At 42.8% G+C, this 21,439-nt stretch overlaps 1 protein-coding gene across 3 annotated transcripts in view; it reads left to right on the forward strand.

The window, feature by feature from the left end:
• LRCH1 (leucine rich repeats and calponin homology domain containing 1) overlaps positions 1–16,999 on the forward strand; it is a 205,813-nt gene extending 188,814 nt beyond the window's left edge. Inside the window, exon 21 of one of the 3 annotated variants that reach the window (XM_058670758.1) lies at positions 3,955–4,992. In XM_058670758.1, the coding sequence (XP_058526741.1) occupies positions 3,955–4,161 (207 nt within the window). In that variant the 3' untranslated portion in view covers positions 4,162–4,992. Of the gene's footprint in view, positions 1–3,954; positions 4,993–14,161 lie in introns of those variants that run through there. The other 2 variants (XM_058670759.1, XM_058670760.1) reach the window with 2 other exon arrangements.
• Positions 17,000–21,439: the final 4,440 nt, after the last annotated feature.

The raw sequence follows: 21,439 nt of genomic DNA on the forward strand, positions 1-21,439 counted from the left end.
CTTCCCCTAATTTCAATATCAGTTTAAAATTCTGTGTGGGAAAAACTAAGACTCTCATTGTAAGATTAACTTGAATTTTCCATTTTTACTGATTATGTTAGTGTTGAATAACCAAAGGTTCAGACTGGCAGGCTTATTGTTATTGTAAACATTAACTTTTAGATACATAATTTCTTAAAACAACCAGGCTATCTCTTGTAGTGTCAGTTCCTTTTGCAAATTATGTCTTCATTTTCATGTAAATATACCTTTCCAGGTGCGGGACTCCTGGTTACCTGTGGTCAGTGTTCTGACAGACTTTTACATGTATATGGTTGAGAATAAATAGTGTGTGTGATTGAGAATAAATCAGCTTAGAAGCACTACCATCAGGTCCAGAGCAGTAGTTTAGCGGCTAAAATCCTCACCTTGCACTCCCGGGATCCCATATAGGCACTGGTTCTAATCCCAGCAGCCCCACTTCCCCATCCAGCTCCCTACTTATGGCCTAGGAAAACAGTCAAGGACAACCCAAAGCCTTGGGACCCTGCACCTGTGTGGGAGACCAGGGAGAGGCTTTGGGTCAGCTCAGCTCCAACTGTTGTGGCCGCTTGGATGAAAGATCTTCCTCTCTGTATATCTGACTTTGCAATAAAAATAAATAAATCTTTTTAAAAATTTTTCAGAAAAACACCACCATCACAAAACTTCAACTTAAATTTTTAAATAAATTTATGGTATTTGAATAACCTTCTAAATTCATCAAAAGGTAGTTCATTGTCATAGGTTGGAGAAACTTGGAAATCCACATGTCTGTCCCCTGAGAGCTGTACATTTCAGAGTGTTAAATATTCCTGGAATTATATTTAAGTAAATTAAATATATTCCAAATGTCTACATGAAACTTAGCGTTATCTCTTAGAATTTTGACACTTGAAACTTCCATAAACACCAGGCTTTCTCCTTCATTTCTGTTTGTATCCATCACGGTTAGGGAACAAGGAGCCTTGTGTTCTCTCTCTGTTGCTCACCTGAATGGGAGTGATCATTGCACTTGCCTCTGGAGTGAATTGGACTGACAGAATTAACTGTGGATTTCAGATGCTTTCCAGTAAATAACAATTTCTCTGTAAAAACATCATAAATTTTGCCTGCTTGTATTTTCTTCCTTCCTAACTAGTTTTCCAATTTAAAAATTTCAGGGAGAATGTGAAATATAATTTCTAAATCCCTCTCACGTAGACTCTTTTGGAAAGCACAGGTCAGAAGATCCATGGTTTGCTTGGGAATTGCAGCCCTCGTATATGTGACCGCCTTATGCAAGGGCTGGATCTGATTGCCTTTGGCTGTGCAACATGGGTTGGAATCAGAGACTAGTTATCAGGTGACCACAGTGGCCCATGTTTTACACATTATGACCATGAATTTTGGTGGTCTAGATTTTTACCTGTCAGGCTCAGACCCATTCCTTTTTCTTTTAAGTAATCTTGATTTTAGTTTGTATTTTATTCACTTATTTATTGTGTGTATTTTAACATGCCAGTGCAGTTTGTGTTTACAGGAACTTCTTGAAGTTCTGCAGACATGCCTTTCCTTAACTTTATTTTTACTGCTTTATTTTAGCTGATGTGTTTGAGAGGAGAGAGGGAGAGAACTCAAGACAACATTGCCATTTTCTTGTTCATTTGTCAAATGACTAAAATGACCAAGGTTGGGCCAAGGCAAAACTGGAAACCAGTAACATAACCCAGGTGTCAGGAACCTGATTACTTGGGCCATCACTGCTGCCTCCAAGGGATTGCAGTATCTGGGAACTCTAGTTATGAGTTGGAGAGCATTCAGTTCATGCACTCCACTAGAGGATGCAGGGATTCTAACCATCAGGCCCAATGCCTGCCACAGTGGTTCGTTTAAATCTACCACTGTAGACTGTCACTGTGCCTCATCTGCTTTGATAAAGCCCCAAACCTGTGGGCCTGGCACGATAGCCTAGCGGCTTAAGTCCTCACCTTGCACGCACCAGGATCCCATATGGACACTGGTTCTAATCCTGGAGGCCCTGCTTCCCATCCAGCTCCCTGCTTGTGGCCTGGGAAAACAGTCGAGGACAGCTCAAAGCCTTGGGCCCCTGCACCCCTGTGGGAGACCCGGAAGAGATTCCGGTTTCGGGACTCCTGGCTTTTGATCAACTCAGCTCCAGCCATTGCAGCCACTTGTGTGAATCATGGGATGGAAGATCTTCTCTGTCTTTCCTCTTGTCTATATATCTGACTTTCCAATAAAAATAGAATGAATCTTTAAAAAAAAAAGAACCCCAATCCTGGACATGATGTGGTTGTTTCAGGATGAGAAGCCTGGCCTATGTTGCTTGCCTCCTCCATGAGGAGCAAGCACCTAAATCCACTGAAGCTGCACAGACTGTCTCACTTGAGTTCTTGGTCACTTGATGTTTCTGGTCAGCCTGGGTCTGCAGGGTCCTGGGAAATGTGTTGGAGATGGACTGGTATGCTTGTAATCTGGAAATACCACTCATGTGAAAATCACATTTCAATATGCACGTAAACTTCCATCCTGTGTCTACTTTGCTCAGATCACTGGTCAAACACAGCATTGCAATCAAACATTCTCATTGCAATAGGAAACGTAGATGTTTCCTCCTCTGTGACTGCTTAACCAACATCTGTCTCCCAGTGAAATCTGATCTGTGTGTTGCTGTTCTGTTTCTTGAGAGACTCTAACAATGGTAGGTTTGCAATCCCTCAAATCTACTGAGAAGATGTAAGATCTGAAGAGGTATGGCATGATTTGTTAATCTGAAAATCCCATAGGAATAGCTCTACATTCCTAAATAAAATTGTCTGGGTGTTATTAATCTTATCCAACCCACCTGATATCATATTCCTCCCTGCAGGAGGACATCAGGCTAAATTCAGAGAATACAAGAAACACAAAACCTCTATTTTAGAATCATCACTTTCATGTATTTTTAAAAAGCTTTGCCTAACTGGGAAATAAAGCTATATTCATGAAATATATCACAGATATTTTCAAATCTTGTTGCATTTGGAGGCAAAGCCTCAATTGACATACCAGTTGTATCACTGTTAATTTTTCAGTTTTGGTCATTCCTGATTTAGAAAATCAGTGTCTCAGAAAACTACTTCCTGACCACAATAGGCTACTGGAGGTCAATTCATGCTACATTGGCATTTCATTGATGAAGTAGATACATCACCTGCTTATATGGTAACTCTTAAATGGACATGACCTAGCAGTACCCCACCATCCTTCTTTAGTGAGGAAGGGATCTTATATAGCAACCTGTGTGTCAATGTCCTTTTATTTTAACTGCACATTCAAGAAGGCTTGTCTAGACTTTTGGTTAAGGTATATTTGTCAAAATGTGAAATCAAATATATTTTTGATATAGAGACATAGTTAGAACTTGGGTTCTCCAGAATTGGTTGACAATTCTAAATTGGAAATAAATTAGATTATGCATCAACTTTCACAGCAAAAATACTTTATATTGAATCTACACAGACCATAGAAAAAGATACATTCAAAGAAAAGAGATGAGGATTAAGCCTTAGAAGTTTGTACTTCTTCCCTTGGGGTTAAGCCATAAATGTGTTAATGAAAAGCTCTTATTTTTTATGTCACAGGTGAGCACATAAAACTGTTGAAATAAAAACTGTTTGAATGCCAGACTGTATGTAAATTGCAGAATGTTTAGTAAAATTCTAACTAAAGGAGTTCTTTAACCTGTTGACCTAAAGCCATGTTGAGTCATGCATTTTTTTTTTGTACTGGATTAAGAAATATTGGTGCAAAGGGTTTTTACCAGCTTGAGTAAGGGGTTACTCCTGCTATGTGCTAGTAACCAACAATGTGTGCTTCTTTGCAGCTGTTCTTCTGTGTATTTTTAATCGTATGCACTGTCTCTTTCTGTTCTAATGGCTGCCCTCGGAATAGGCTGACCTGTGCTCTCCGTGTGACATCCTGCAGTTGGATTTTCGTCACATTCGAAAGACTGTTGACACTCTACTGGCACTCGGGGAGAAACCCCCACAATCAACTTTCGCCCTCCGCTCCAGGGACCTTATAGGCTTCTGTCTTGTCCATCTTCTCTTTTTAGTGCTGGTCTATATCACTTACCACTGGAATGCTCTGTCTACCTAACGTCTGCATGTGCATCCCAATACTCTGCTCTGGCACGCTGGCCCATCCCAGGGTCCTTCCTCCATTTGGGCCTTTGCCTGGCAAATGTCCATTCCTGCCGTCTCTTCTGTAATCTCTCAAGTTCTGAAGTTGAACATTTACAAATATGATTTTCCAAAAGCACAAACCTTGTAGACTGCAGTTCTCCTATCATTTCTCTCCTTTACTGAACAACGTTAGTGGCAGCAGAGTATCCCCGGACTAATGCCCTTTTCCCACATGGTGCCAATAATGATGTTATCTAGGCCCCCTCCTTCCTCCAAAGAGCTGCTGTCACCTCCCGTAAAAGGGAAGGGGACCTCTGGTAAGAGACAGGGATTTTCCATAGGTCAGCATTTAACTCCTGTCCTAATTCATGACTAAGCAATTGGGCTGTAGTAGGACCACCTTGAAAAGGACACAGAAAATCCGTATTTTGGCCCAGCTTGGCCTGTAAAAGCTTCTAATGATGCTACTGTTGACCAAGTTGGAAAATATTGTCTAGAGAAGGACTGCTTTGCCAGCCATTCAGTTGGATTCCTTCCAGTTTCCTGTAAGGGAACTGTGAGGAACCACAGGGAAGGTTGCTGCCCGCTGTGCCTGAGCAGGAGGGGCTCTGCAGGAAAGGAGGCACCAGGCTGCTGGAACGCCACCTGGAGGATTGGTTTACACACCACTTTTCATGACATTTTAAATTCCTCAGTTCTGCTCTGGGCCTCTATGAAAGATGTTTCCTGGAAGGGATTTCTATTTTTGGATAATGGAATGGATTATTTTGCTACATATCATAATATCTGCATTTCCAGAATGTGATGAATTTGATTGTATTTCTTTTATAAATAACTATATATATATATATATATATATATAAAGCCATGAGTCATGGAACATTCCTGGTCCTGGGGCTTGGGTCCTGATGTCAGGAGCCAATAATGAAACTGGTCTTACTTCAGAAGAATATAGTTTATCTAATTAATTGCAATGTCTGTTTAACCTGAATCCCAGTGACAGTAACTAACAGCTGCGTTGTTTTTAAATCAAAGGGTTAGATATCAACTACTTCTGCTTTGAGAGTGATGCAATCAGTTTGTAAATAAAAGAAAAAAAAACTGTTAGGGTTTTTATCTAGGCCAGGATATTTCTGGATCCCAGAATATTTTTTGTAATAGGAGAAGACCCTGCTTCAAGGTTGAGCCAGTCTCTTCTATGCTTTCGTTTACATCCTGTTTGCCAAATGTGGTTTCTTAGGTTGGGGACATAATAAAGTTGACTTCCTTATGAGAAATATCTTAGTTTAATTAGATGACTATAGTCCTCACACGTGGTTATTAGGAAGATAATATTTTTTTCTGAATTTAATTGTGTAAATCCAAGGAATGGAGAATACGGAAAACCAACTAGTCAGAAGAATATAATTATGAAGAGTCCTTGCTGCTAAATCCAATCATGTTTTCTAGCTAGAAACCAAGTTTCATGATATTGCCTTGAGTTGTTTGAGCTTTTTCCTTCTGGCATTGTGTGAATTGGTAAAATACAGGGTATATTAAAGTTGCTTAACCTTAATTGTATATGAATAACTCACAGATGTACTGAATTGCCTTTGGTGCTATCTTGTACTCTTCAATCTGTAACCCAATAAAATCCCTTTGCACAATGAGTGGGTGCCCTGAGCCATACGTTACTTAATAAACACAATGTGGGTGATTATTCCAAGTCTCTGCTGGCAGGTGGACCTGTGTCTACACACACTCCCGGAGTGGCTCACAGCATTCCCATGCAGCTGTGCAGTGCCTTGAGGCCTCTGATTGGGGCTTCCCTCCTTTGTGGGAGAGAAATGGAAAAAAGAAAACTTACAGGATTGCCACCTGAAGGAGAAATCCTACCAATAAGAACTGAGTGGAGCAGTCAGGTCAAATTTCAGGGACTGAATGGATAGAGCTCTCTAGCTGTTTGATAGTTCAATCCAGAGTATTCTTTCGGATACACTTTAATTTATATGTCATGACTGTGTACCCGAATGTGCTGCACTTCTTGGGATTGATTGGGTGATTCTTTTTCATTCAGAACTATGGTATCTAGCAGGACACAATTAATGTAGTCCTTTGGGCAGAACTTTGAATGAACTTCCCTGCTCATTGGCATTCTGTTCATTTCTATTCAGCATTACTGACCCTCTCCGTGGTTCTTCTTCAAGATGCTTCTTTGCTAACCTGATGCATGCCCGCCCTTGCAGTTGCCTGAGCACTGTAGTCTGAGAGGTGGTCAGGGGTCTAGTTTGTGGGATTTATTGTACCTATATATCTCTACCCCCCCAAAAAAAAACCATTTCCTTCCAGTGCCTGATAAAAACAAATGTGAATTTGTATTTTCTTTATGATATAGGCATTTTGTGGTTTTTCTCCAATTAGTGGTAACTCTTCACTCAGTATTAAAATTGGCAGATTGTATATCAACTAATTAGTTTCTAATTGTTCCTTCCATTTCTGACTGGTACGCATTTCATTGCCCTTAAGAGAGACGCTTAGGAAACAGGGCAGATGGGATTAGCTCTGCAAAACACCCATAGAAGGAGTGTGATCAGTGACCACAGGTAAATAAAGGCCCTGGATACTCCAGTATTGCTTGTCTAGGAGAAATTAAATTTAGTGTATAATGGCTTGTATTGTCTCTCTAAAGCTCACATCAATTTCAGAAGGAGTCTCATGAGAGAAGAACTTTGTCATATGCAGAAAGTAGGGGCGAGGCATTAAAACTTCTGAAGGTGTTTTGGGTCTGAAGGTGGTAAAAGGTATTTGAATATAGTTTTATTTTTTGGAGATTTGGCTTTTAAAGTTAGGCTTTGGATTTGAAAATCAGTTCTCAAAAAATCAACTTTCAGTAAGAATGTACACTTTTTTTCTTTTGTCAGGGTCTGGTGCTGTGAGTTCTTAGTACAGATTTGTCCGTTCTTACATTCATCTGTTCCTCAAATATTGGATGATCACTGTTTCTTTCTCTCTTTCTCTCTTATAAATATATTTAAAGATTTGTTATTTTTATTGGAAAGTCAGATATATAGACTGGAGGATAGAAAGAGAGAAAGATCTCTTGTCCTCTGATTCATTCCCCCAAGTGGCAGTGACAGCAGCAGTTGAGCCAATCAAAAGAAGCCAGGAGCTTCCTCCAGGTCTCCCATGCGAGTACAGGGTTCCAAGGTCTTGGGCCATCCTTGACTGCTTTCCCAGAATGCAAAAAGAAAGCTGGATTGGAAGTGGGGCTGCAAGAACACAAACCAGGGCCAATATGGGATCCCAGTGCGTGCAAGATGAGAACTTAGCTGCTAGGCTACCACACCAGGCCACCATTTCTCAAATATATATTCTTGTTCTTATTTTTTCTTCTAAGAATTATTTTATTTGTTTGACAGTTGTTTTTTTCTTTCCTTTCTTTAAAGATCTATCTATTTTTATTGCAAAGTCAGATATACAGAGAAGAGAGACAGAGAGCAAGGTCTTCTGTCCAATAACTCACTCTCCAAGTGACTACAACGGTCAGTGCTGAGCTGATCAGAAGGCAGGAGCCAGGAACTTCCGCCAGGTCTCCCACACGGGTGCAGGATCCCAAGGCTTTGGGCTGTCCTCAACTGCTTTCCCAGGCCACAAGTAGGGAGCTGGATGGGAAGTGGAGCTGCCGGGATTAGAACCAGCACCCATATGGGATCCCGGCACATTCAAGGCGAGGACCCTAGCTGTTAGGCACTGTGCTGGGCCCTATTTTATTTATTTGAAAGACAGAGATAGAGATGGAGAAATCATCCATCTGCTGATTCATTTCCCAGATTCTACAATAGCTGGTGCAGGGCCAGGCCAAAGCAAGAAGCCTGTGACTCCATGTAGATCTCCTGTGTGGATAGCAAGGGCCCAAGCACTTGGACCATATTCTGCTGCTTTCCCAGGTGCATTAGCAGTGCTATGGATTGTAAGTAGAGCAACCAGGACTCAAATCAGAGCTCATGGGATACCAGTGTCAAAGAAGGCAGTTTAACCCTCAGTACTGTAACTCCAACCCCTGAATGATGTGCAATGCTCAATGGAAGGTTCTAGAGATTAAAACTGATCATGGTAGGGCAGGCTTGGTAGTCTAGTAGCTAATGTCCTTACCTTGCATGCCTAGGATCCCAAATGGGCACCGGTTCTAATCCCAGCAGCCCTGCTTCCCATCCAACTCCTGGGCTCCTGACTTCAGATTGGCTCAACTCCAGCTGTTACAGCTGCTTGAGGAGTGAATCAAGGGATGGAAGATCTTCCTCTCTGTCTCTCCTCCACTTTGTATATCTGACTTTGCAATAAAAATAAATTTTTAAAATAATGATCATGGTCCATGACCCCATCCTCATGCAGCTTATAGTCTATACCCAGAAGTTCAGATGTTTTTGCTGTAAAGGCCTGGATAGTGAATATTTTAGGCCTTGGGGGCCATATAGTCTCTGCTTCACCATGTGTCCCTGCCTTTGTTCATAGACAATACATGATGGATGACCTTGAACCATATCCTGTGAACCTTTGTTTTCAAAATCAGGCAGCAAATTGGATCAGCAGCCTGTGGTTTCCAGAGTCACAATCTAGTGAATCCCTAGGTAAGGAAAGAGGATGCTATGAAATACATGGCATGTAGGCTTCCTCGAATGGTGATATTTCCAGTAAGACTCAGAAGAGCTATTGCAAAGCCAAGTGAGATGAGTAAAGGCACGGTCTGTGGTGGGCAGAAGACAGTGCATGAAGGTGTCTTATGGAAAGAGTAGACGGTAGATGGCTGCAAAGTAGAGCATCAAAAGAATGACAAGAAGCTGGCTCTGTGGCAAGAGGTTGACACTGTCTCTATTTTGCATTGGAAGAAACCAAAGACACTCAGTGGTGGGGCTAGAGTTTTGAAATTAAAACAAACAGTTTTATGACTCAAGTCTGAAGAAACAAACTGAAATATAAGTGACTTCTTTTGAGTTCAGTGGCTGGCTGGCCTGGAAGTAGGTGTGTGACTCTTGGCAAGCAGAAGAAACTTACAGGTTCAGGACAGGAGAGGCAGGAAGTGGCAGCAAGTCTGTCACCTCCTGTGAGGCATTTTGTGCTGTCCCTCACTACAGCAAACTGAATGGCGAAGCTAGTGTCCCCATCACTGAGTTGAGGTTCTCTGGTGCCCTAAACATTGAGAGTCCAAGGGCCCATGGAAGCTTCCCTGGATCAGGATTAGCACCTTCTCTGTTGATTTAAGGACTTCATGGAGTCAGCATGATATCCTAGAAAGAGCTCCAACTCCAAGATCAGACACAGGTGGAACATTTCCCAGCAGTATAACATCAGCAAAGTTACTTGAACTCGGTTTTCCTGTCTGCAGAATGGAGATATGTATGTGACCTTTACAGGGCTGTCATAAAGAAACATAACTGATGCAAAATTGTAACATTGGGACCAGGCATAGTGCAGGCACCTGAGAATTCTTTCAAAGTTAGCATTGAGTGTAGTTTTCTGTTGCTTACCTGCCTTTTCCAGCCTTGCTTGCTGTGGCTCAGAAGGGGAGTAGATGCCAGTAGTCTCTGCCACCATCAGAGAAGTAGCACAATCCGTGTGTTCTTCCATAGGGGGGTCAGAAGCATTATGTTTATGCAGGATGCTACTTGATGAACCCACTCTGCTTTAGGAAGAAATGTAGCAAAAACAGCACGTGAGTGTACAATATTGCATTCTTAACAAAACAAAAAAATCTCTAGGATCCCATGACAGGGCTAATGCACAGTAATCTGTGCTTTAGGTCTGCTGTGTACCTAAATCACCTACCTGATTGTTAGAAGGCATTTCTGTCCTGCTGCCCCTCATCCACCTGTAAATCTGCAGTGGTTTCTTCCCCAGCCCAATGTCTGAGCTCACTGCAGAGCTGCTTCTCCCAGAGAGATGAGACAGTGACATTGGTTTGAGAAATGGTCTTCTGGTTGCTCCTTGATATTCTTCCCTCATCTGGCAAGTCCCCCTTTGTCATCCTTTTAAGGAGCAACTTGATTTACACTTCCATGAGTCTTCATCCTAGTCCTGTGATAAAATAACCAGAACTGCTGTTTCCCAATGCTAGTCATCCTTCCAAGTAAACTGAGAGCATCTTTTTTTTGTTTGTTTGTTTTGTGTGTGACTCTGAATGAAAAGGGAAAGTCAGAAAAGATAGAAGATCTTTCTGTATTTCTTTGACTTCAGGTGTTTCCCAGTTTATGATGGCTCAACTTCACAATTCTTCCAACTTGATAGTGCTCCAAAGCATGCCCATTCAAGCATTCTGTTTTTTTCAATTCCACGATCATATTCAGTTAATTACATGAGCTGTTCAGCACTTTGATATTGTGTTAGATGATCTTATTCAGCTTCAGGCTATTGTGAATGTCCCAAGCGTGCTGAAGGAAGGCAACACCAAGCTATCATGCTCCTTGGGGTAGGTATGTTTATTCGGATGTAGCCCTGTCTCTACTCCCTACGCCTGGTTACTGGCTGTAGACATAGAAGGGAGCATTTGGACCCTGCACCTAGCTGAGGAGTGCAGAGACCTGCTGGTTGGAAAAATAATAGACCTGGATGACCTTGACCTAACTAAGCCTGGGAAATATCCATATGCCCTCTCAGTAGGAGGCTGAGGCCTCAATACTGTCACCTTTAGTCTCTGTGTTGCTGCAAATCCTCCCTCCCCTTGACCGCTGCCTGGGAACTCTGTAGACCACTGTCATCAGCACTCACTGATGGGACAAGGCCAGTTGCTAATTGGAGGAAACATGCTGCATTGCAGTTGTCTGATCAGAACTCCAGCTGGGACACCATGCCCCATCAAAAAACCTTGCTGTGCACAGGGATTAGGCTCTGTGGAAATGTCTCTACTGGAATTCAGACATGTTTGAGACTAACGATGAATAAGCACCAAGGTTAAGAAACAAAGCATCTTATCCTACTGCCTGGGACTAACCCATCACCTTTATGGTTTCTGTCCCTTGTTGTCGTTGTTGTTGTCGTTATGTTGCTCTTTTGTTTGTTTCCCCAATGTTCCAACCATCTTTTAGTATTTTGTTAGTGATTTATTGAGCTTATGTATCATATAAAACCGTTTAAATACGTTTCACAATTTACCTTTTAATTTGAGAAATTTTGAAGATTGACATTTTTTTGAATGATTTATTTATTTTTATTGTAAAGTCAGATATACAGAGAGGAGAAAGGAAAATCTTCCATCTGCTGATTCACTCCCCAAGTGGCCACAACGACCAGTGCTGTGCCGATTCAAAGCCAGGAGCCAGGAGCTTCATGCACATGGGTGCAGGATCCCAAGGCTTTGGGCTGTCTTCAACTGCTTTCCTAGTCTGCAAGCAGGGAGCTAAATGGGAAGCGGGGCCTCCAGGACATGAACTGGCACCCATATGGGCTGCTAGAGTGTGCAAGGCAAGGACTTTAGCTGGGCCCAAAGCTTGACATTTTCAGATAGTCATTTGTTTTGATCTTTCCCTTGGGAAATGATAGAAGCCCCTCCTCTCTCACGTTAATCTGATTCCTGAATTGACCAGTAGTGTCATTCTTGCTGCCATTGACAAAATAACCCCATTTCAGTATGCAGCAGCAATGTGAAATCAGTTATAACTGTATTTTGAAAAATCAGCTGTCTTCTGTTTCCCAACACCTGGGCTGCAAGTCTAACATGCTGTAAACTTACCACAAGTTAGGGAAGAAGGGAGGACAGGAGGATGCTGAGAGTGGAGAACCCACCAATGCTTAGAGGCGAAGTTTCTGCAAAGATTACACCATGTCCTTGAAATTGCTTATAAACACAACTGCCTATGTTAGTGGTGATTTATGGTAAGTCCTTCACCGAAACAGCAGGGAGACCTAGTGCCACTAGCAACAGTCAAGGGGAGAGAGCAGCCGAGTGCAGAGTACCCTGACCAGCCCTGTCCCACCCCCCACCCCCCATGCTGAGCACCAACTCTGCTGCAGGATCCGAATGCACATTCCAACTGGATTTGCCTTGAAACCAGCACTGTTCATAAGTACAGCTGTAGGAGAAAGGAAATTCCGTCACTTGGAGCATCAGTGTACCCAGAGGACATTATGCTTAGTGACATAAGCTGAGTGCCAAAAGACAAACACTTCCTCCTGTGAACTCCCTCCTATGTGGAAATCTCAGAACGTTGAAGTCACGGAAGTAGAGAATAGATCACTAGGGCTAGGTAGAAGGTGAGGTGGGTTGGATAATGGGGAGATTTGGTTCATGGTTAAATCAGAAATACTCAACTTGACAGGAGGAGTGTGTTCAAGATGTTTACAGTGACTGTAGTTAATGTACACTTGAGACGTGATAAGAGTGGATTCTAAGGATTCTAAGTGCTCTTTTTTTTTTTTTAAGATTTTTTCATTATTATTGGAAAGCCGGATATACAGAGAGGAGGAGAGACAGAGAGGAAGATCTTCCATCCAATGTTTCACTCCCCAAGTGAGCCGCAACGGGCCGGTGCGCGCCAATCCGATGCCGGGACCAGGAACCTCTTCCGGGTCTCCCACGTGGGTGCAGGGTTCCAAAGCTTTGGGCCGTCCTCAACTGTTTTCCCAGGCCACAAGCAGGGAGCTGGGTGGGAAGTGGGGCCACCTAGGATTGGAACCGGTGCCTATATGGGATCTCGGCTCATTCAAGGTGAGGACTTTAGCTGCTATCTCATTTTTTTTTTTACTGACAAACCAAAATAGTATAAATTTATGCTGTGCACAATGGTGCTGAATGTTTCAATCAAGCTAATTAACATATTTCTTTCTTCGCATACTCAATTTGTGTGCCTTTTGTAAGAACACTTAGAATCGGGCCCGGCGGCGTGGCCTAGCGGCTAAAGTCCTCGCCTTGAAAGCCCCGGGATCCCATATGGGCGCCGGTTCTAATCCCGGCAGCTCCACTTCCCATCCAGCTCCCTGCTTGTGGCCTGGGAAAGCAGTCGAGGATGGCCCAAAGCCTTGGGACCTTGCACCCCTGTGGGAGACCTGGAAGATGTTCCTGGCACCTGGCTTTGTATCAGCGCAGCTCTGGCTGTTGCAGTCTCTTGGGAAGTGAATCATCGGATGGAAAATCTTCCTCTCTGTCTTCTCTGTATATCTGACTTTGCAATAAAAAGAATGACATAGTAGCCATTGGGCTACTTGGTTACCAGGTAGATTAGTGGAGATATTAGTGATTACATTGCAGGGACACCCTGGAAAAAGATTCCCATGTGTGTTGTTAGACCAGGGCCCAGTGCCAAAGATCAAGCAGTATGTTATCGTATTATTCTGTATCTCACATGTTTTGTGGAACATGTGAGGATCAGTACATAAGAACATATGAGGTTCTGTTCATTATTTTCCTTGAATAGTATGTGCAAGATATACCCTAAGAGCTGAAGTGTAACATGAGAAAGCGGGCCACTTAATGTGTTGGACAATTTTATGAAAAAGCCTGAAGAAAGAGGCAATCAATGGCTGTGGTTAAAATTAGTTATCCATAAGGCTACATGCAAACCATGAAAACTGGTTTACAGCATACCTGTCTTCCAGAGATCACAGGAAATGAGGCAAATTAATTCAAGGTCTGTGGTAGCCTAACAACATGTGATCTGCTTGAATGAGTTTTTGAAAACCTTTAAAAAGGGTGCGATGCTCTACAATTCTGCTATTGTATTCATATATCCTTTGCACAGACTCTGTGTGGCTCAGTTTTCTCATGTTCAGCTTTCTGAAATGTTCAGATGGCTTTGCAAATTTCCTTGTACATGTCTCACATGTAGAAAATCATCATTGTTCTCTGTCAACACGGCAAGTCTGTAATGATGTGGAAGCAGGCAAGGAGCATAGCCAGGTAGCTTCGTGGCCAGTGTTCAGACTGAACCCCCAGCGTTGATGTTGCAGAGCTTGACGATCAGAGTCTGATCAGTGGCAAATTAATGTTTTGTTGTTCTTCCTTGTAGGAAAAATTATGTCTACCCCATCACATCCTTGAAGAGAAAGGCCTGGTCAAAGTGGGCATTACCGTCCAAGCATTGCTAGATGTCAGTGTCACGAAGGCTCTGTTCACGTGAAGGCAACCCCTCTCTGTCCTTTGGGGTCACTCAGACTGTACTCCATCAGGGATCCTGAACCCTCTTCTTGGCACCTAGTCTACCCTTGTTCCCCATCACTGCCTGTCACTTCCCAACTCTGTTGCATTGAGAGGTTTGCAGACTGAGGCAGGGCTTTCTGCTTTTCAGAGCTGACCTCGGACGCTCAGACTTGACAGGTATTTTTGCCTTGAAAGCAGAGAGCTGGGGAAGAGCTGAGCACCACATCAAAGCCTTTATGCCCTCTCATCCCTTCCACGCTCACCAACTGCCGTTACCAGAACACCAAGCACAGCCGCCAAGCAACAAGATGCGCTTGTTTTGTTCCAACCAGACTCATGAGTATTTCATGGGGGAGGGGGTCACAATCAGGTTTTTCACCACCAAATTTTTCAAGAAGTTTCTTGAGACCATTGCCTTTAAAAAAAAAACCCTATTTTCGACATACAAAATATTTATATAAATATTATTTATTAGTGAGTCGTTATTCATCCTTTGGATGCAAATTGTAAATTAGGAAACTATTTTATTACTGCTTTTTTGTGGTTAAACACTTTATTTTAATATTATAAATATTGAGTTATTTTCTATCCTCTTTGGTATGTGGTAGTTTTAGGTCTCAGTAATCATGTTTTCTAGTATATATTATTCAGAAAAAAAAATTAAGCCAACATCAGGTGCTTGTGTGACAAAGAACTGTTCTCTGGGGAGGCATTGCTTACACTTAAGTTTGTGGAACATTGTTCTTATTTATACTTCTGCATTCCATCCAGTTTCCTACATTCCAGCAGCCCTTTGTCCCCCAATACAATAAACTGAAATCAAGAGAGCACCCCAAAGTTATTTGTAAATAGCTGTGATGGGAAAAATATGTATTAAACTTGAAGATAAAAATGTGAACAGTTATTTTCTTGGATTCAGACTTCTTTTGCTATGCACAAAACATTCACATTTTAACACAAAGCGTAAGTGTTAGCACCATGTGTCTTGAAGTGTCATTTTGCACTGTAGCATGGGTAATTAGAAAGTCTAGCACCAAAGGTTGATAAAAAGGGAATGGAACAGGAGAGTAGAGCTAATACAAAGTTTATTGTTTAACCAAAAAGTTTTTCAAAGGAAACTTTGACAGAGTGAACAAAAACTTCTTAAGGCACATAGGAACTAGGCCAGGAAACCAGCACTTCTTACAACTGCCAGTTTTAAAAGGGGAAAGGACTCAGAAACAGACACGTTCGTGTTGATGTAGTCTAGATGGTGATTTTCAAAGTAGCGTGTCATCTATTGCAAGATTCATGATCTTTAATGTGAAACTCAGGCAAATGATGTGGGAGTCAGTGAAGGCAGCTGCAGGCACAGCCATGGCCACAGCAGGCTAATGAGAAGGTCAAGCAAGTGGAGTTTGTGAGACAGGGCGGCCAAGGAGGAGCAAATGCAAACAGAACAGGACTAAGGGAAGAACCAGCAAAGCAAAGGAACCTGTCCGTGTTGATCTATGAGTCCCAGGCGACTTCATGTCACACAACCCCTGGTGCCATGCGCTTCCAGGCACGCACACTCATGTTGCAGCTACAACTAGCCCAGTAGTTGATCTTTCAAAGTCCTGTGAGTGTTCACTGCACTTCCATCTCTGGGAAAAGCCGTTGGAAGTTTTGAGGCAGCAGCAGCCACTGTTTCTATTACCATTGTAAAGGTGAATGTGAAAGAAAAGATCCCAGGAAGAGGGCAGTGTGCACTCACCCCACACCAGCAGGAACCAGTCCGGAGGTTGCTCCCCTGCTCGGATTAGGGCTGGCGGGAGGGGGTATTCTGCAGATGGGACTTTGGATTGGCAGCTAGCAGTGATTTCTTATCAGACGTACTGTGCACTTTAACTGAAATTGTATTTTAATATTCTATACTTCACAAATATCTGTTTTGTCAATAGCATAACAATGTAAAGAGGAAAGACATTTTTGAACAAAGCATTGAGGCAACACTCAAAGATTGATTCCATTAGAATTGAGACTGCTGAACCTTCATGGGCATTCAGAATGCAGGGTCCTGAAATATTTTTTTTACATGTATATATGGCAACTTACAAAGCTGTGTAATCATTGTTTTGAGAATTTTTTCAAAGTTAAAACATTTCTTTGCATACTGATTTTCATTATTTTTTGAAGTTGGCTGTATAATACAAATGGCTTCAGTATTTTGTAAAAGAGCTTTTTTTCTTTAAAATGCACTTCTTGTACTGCTAAGACATCTTCAAGACCCTTGTACACTGTTTATATGTGCAATAAAATGTGCATGGCTGGCTGAAAGTACTACAAATGGACAGAATGTGTAGAGTGCAAATATCTTATTTAACAGCCATTAAAACTTGGAATTTGTACAAGCCATTTTCTGATTGATTTACCCATGTGATGCAAATGTTGATTAGATTGCACATGCACAGAGAGCGTAGGATGTCCCTGCTAAAACACAGTCGAGGTCATCTAGTGTGAATACTTGTATATATGGATACAATAAATGCATGTTGGGTGTATGTGTGTGCAAGATCTTGAGAGCAAATACAACTTTATATGTAGTTGTCAGAAGAATACACAAACACACTCAGATGCACATTAGTCCACCCCTTATCTGTGGTGTCAATTCCTAAGGCTTCAGCTATGCGTAATCAAGTGAAATCTGTAAAATACTAACGTTTGTCTTAACATGTTTAACAGAGATCGCATTCACGTATTGTTAAGGTATGTTGTCTTTGTTCTATTTTAGTATTGTTGCTGTTTATTGCTTTCTGTGCCTAATTTTTAAATTAAATTTTATTATAAGTATGTATGCCTAGAGGAAAACTGTGTGTGTGTGTGTGTGTGTGTGTGTGTGTGTGTGTGCTTGTTTTGCAGGCATGGGGATATTAGGGCATATTACCAGAGCATTTGAAAAAGTACGAGAAAAAACGAATTGTAATGAAAATTTATTTTGGTGCCACAAAAACTTTTGAAATCCATGAATACTTTTTTGCATAATATGCATGTGTGGTGAACTTTTTGAAGACCTTCCATCCCCACAGCCGTAATAAGGGGAAATTAAATGAACATATACCACAAACTTCAGGAAATTTCCTGTTTTGTCCTAAACTGCAACTTAGCTGAAACTACAGAGCATACAACAAAAGCAGTCTTGCTGTGGTGGGTGGAGTAGGGGTACAGGCTCAGGACCTCCACCTGCCCAAGGTCATGGCTGCAGCAGCATCTCTGAGGAGCCTTAGCATTGCTCAGCCCCTGTGGCAACCACAGCATCTGGCCCTCCCTGCTTTCTGGCCTCACCCATAGGAAGCTGACACCTAGAGAGGGAGGCAGTGCTTCACACCTCACTTATCTGGACACCTATAGAATGATTTCAGCCTTCTCCACAGCACGTGTCACATACAAGCATCAGACCGTTAGCCTGCATAGGCTCCACAGGAACCAGTGTCAGTATTTCAGACCTCTACTGGCAAGGTTGAAAGCGCCGGCAAGCTGTTATAGTGTGATCTTAGATGAGCTCCCGTGCCATGCCCCAGCATTTTAGCTGTCCCTCTGCACATTGCAGAGATCCAGTGCTTCACAGACACTGTCCACCATCAGCTGGCTGGAACCCCTAGTGAGTGTGTAAGGAAAATGGGAGGGGTGGCAACACAGCGGCGAGTCTGGCAGGATGTTGCGAGGGACACACGCTGTAGAGCCACATGGAATGGGCCCCAGCGAGGGGCTGCCCCAGAGACCGTGCACGTCCCAGACAACAGTTGCACTGAGGAGCTGCCCAATTTTTTCTGGATGAGGCAAATCTGGCAGCCGTGACCCCTAATTTTGCACAGGAAGTCAGCTAACCAATGTCCCTGCCAGGCTGGATCTCAGACAGGCATGATAGCACACAAGTTATCTTAGGAACTAGTATTCCTTGAGCATGGGCAAGTGTAAAACAGGGTTCTCCAAGCCTGTCTTGCCTCCCTACTTTCACCCTCAAGCCAGTGTTTATGGAGCAACTACTGTGGGTCAGGTAATCTGTCTGAACCGTCTGTTCCTTGTCTGGTTCTCCGCTGTTGCCCTAGTGTCTTGTTGTGCTTGCCCCTGTTGTATGGGCTAAAGAGGTGCCAGGAGAATTGCCCTCAATCTGTGTCAGCTCAGAAATTGCTGCCTTGCCGTGCAAGGAAGAGATTTAGAGTGGACTCCTACGCAATAGCTCCCTACCCCTTCGTGCTTCTAGGAGTTGTCCCTGCCTCATGCACCCAGGGATTTTTGTGCTCATGGATGGCATGGCCCACCTGGCTGTAGTTCATTGGTTTAGGAGCAGCTGCCTGACTCTTCGTTGAACACTCTCTTTCTTCCCCACTGCTTTGGTTTAATTTGTTTCCCAAAGACACATGCTCGAATTGCACATACCGGAATCTGAATTCCCAAACGCACAAGGTTGAGAACTGGGCTCTTGAAGAGGTGATTAGGTCACATCACATGGCAGGAGTGGCTTCCCTACTACAGGAAGAGGCTTGTTAGCAAGGGACTGGCTTCCTTAAGGATGAGGTCAGCTCTTTTGTAATCACTTACACACGTGAACTCTGTGTTCCTGGGATGCTCCCCACCACAGACTGATGCAGCAAGAAGTCGCTCCCCAGATGGGATCTCTCCATCTTGGACTTGACAGGTTCTAGAATGGGTGAGTCAAATACATCTCTTTTCTTACAATGTATCCAGTCTACAGTTCTCTGTTATGGCACAAAATGGAACAAGATGCTGGGATTTTGATTCATTTCCTCCTGACCTTCTGACAGAAGATATAAAACCAGATAAAAATCTAGCAAGTGAAACTAACATGCGGCGGGGGGTGGGGGGGGGGGGTGGGTGGGTGGGGAGGGCGGCGGAAGTAGGCATGGGCTCAGCAAAGAACTCTGATTTTACATTCCTGGGCCCAATAGGAGAGGAATTTTGAGTAGCCAAACCTTCCAGGAGTACTTACTTAATAGAGGCTATGCTGTTTTGTGAACCATCAATATTTACTGGGCTCCTAGTGCTTCTAATTAAGAATGCAAACTAACAAGGAAAGGAAGAGACTCTCATTGTTAAAATAATTAGTTTAAGGTCATGGCAGGTGAAAAGGAACTGGTCTGATTTCAGCTTAGCCAGTCAGCTGTGTGTCATCACCACCCAGAGGGCTTCCGAGCAGAGCGGACCCATTTCAGTTTCTAGAAATGGAAAGTTCTGGGCAATGATCAAGATGTCTGGAGATACAAAAAAAAAAAAAAAAGCACATTTTTAAAACCTGGGAAGCTGAGCCCAACCACGCTGGTTGTAAATGCTAAGATAGATTATGGCCAAAGCAAAGAAAGCAGTAAAGAGATTTACTTTTTGGGTTTCTTCACATCTCTTCCAATTTAATAAAATAACACTTTTTAAATTTTGAAATTTGTTTCCACTTCTGAAATGATACAGGTTGGTCATAGAAACATTAGACAATATAAAGCAATTGTGAAAGATTGTCTCTAACATCTTACAGAGAACTATAAAACTATTGAAATATTTTTTGAAATATTTTCTGTCCTGTTTTTACCTAGCACTGCCTTACACTGAGTTCCCCCTCTTCTGCTGGATTGATGAACAGTAAAATCTGTGTTGGGCGAGTGCCATCCAAGTGACTGAGGGCCTTGAACAGAAGAAAACGCCAGAAGAAAAGTAAGTTTTCTCTTGGACCTAGGAAACCATTTTTTTCCCTGCTTACCCCTTCTCCATGCCTCTGAACTGTTAAGTTCGCAGGCCCTTGGCCTTGAATAGAGAGTTATACTGTTGGCTGGTTCTGAGTCCTTCAGACTTGAGCCATGCTATTGGATTCCATGTTTCTCTAGCCTTCATAACCATGAGAACTCCATCTGGGTCTTCCTCAGGGGAAGTAGGGACCCAAGGACTTTGGCTGTTTTTTTTGCTACTTTCATAAGTATATTATCATGGAGATAAAGTAGAACATCCAGGACTCAAACTAGAGCTCATGCCAGATGCCAGCATTGCAGGCTGTGGTAAGCCATAGTTCCAGCATGCCAGACTCAAATCCCTCCTCATTTATGTCTGTCTGTATCTATCCTCTGTATATTATCTGCGTCTATATATCTATCTGTTTCCCATTGACTGTGTTTGTCTGGAGAATCCTGATGGATATAAGTGATTATGACCTAATTGGAGGAACACAGGAGCGGGTGTGTAGCAAGCATTACAAGTCTCACAGCAACTCCGTGAAATAGCACCTAGTCAATTCCCATGTTACAGGGGTAGTAAGTTGTTTAAGTCCTGTGCATACCTAGTAGTGCAGCTGGGATTCAGAACCCCTGCAATTTGTCTTGTAACCTACACCCTTCCCTTATACTACAACCACTTGATCTTTGGCCCAGCAGGCACTCACCAATGAACTAATAATAGATCATAAAGAGCAGATGGCCACAGGCTCTATTTGGCTTTTTCCATTTGATCCTCTGGGTGACTCTGAGAAGCATTCTCCTTCATATCTCTGGGTGCTGCAGGATGTGAGTGGGGCTATTCTTTCCGAACCACCTTCCAATAGATGAGACATCTGCAAATGAGCTACAGAGCCCACCTCCGTCCAACACACCCTGGGAGAGGCCTGCGGAATCCCAGGGAGATTCTGGCATCCGGGCATCTCCCGCATCTTCCCCTGTCCCAGGAACGGGAGCAAGAATGGCTGCTGCTTGGATGGGCATGAGTGAGACTATTTAGAAAGCCGGATGTGTATTCTCTGGGAATTTGGGCACAGCATACTGGCTTCTAGCACTTTTCTGACCAGCTGTGAGTTCACCTATGCTATCATTCTGTTGGCGGGGCAAGGAAAATTGTGTTTCTGCTGAGGTGAAGCACAGAACTGTGGGTTCTTCAGCTGGGGCTTTCCAGTTGGAGCTGCTATCTCAGATTACTCTGAATTGCACTGGAGTAATTTCTTGGGCAAATAGTGACAAATCCCTTAACCTGAATATTGTGCCATGAGCCAAATCAGAATGATTGACTACAGCTGGTGATGAACTAGATCATCTAAGAAACCATGTGTCAATCAAGGGGTTTTCTAGTATCTGGGATAGGCTTTGCAGCAAGCTTGGGAGTTTATTGACAGCTCGCTGTAGTAGGTAAGTAAAAAAAA

The sequence above is a fragment of the Ochotona princeps genome, chromosome 12 (assembly GCF_030435755.1).
Source record: "Ochotona princeps isolate mOchPri1 chromosome 12, mOchPri1.hap1, whole genome shotgun sequence".
Taxonomy (NCBI): domain Eukaryota; kingdom Metazoa; phylum Chordata; class Mammalia; order Lagomorpha; family Ochotonidae; genus Ochotona; species Ochotona princeps.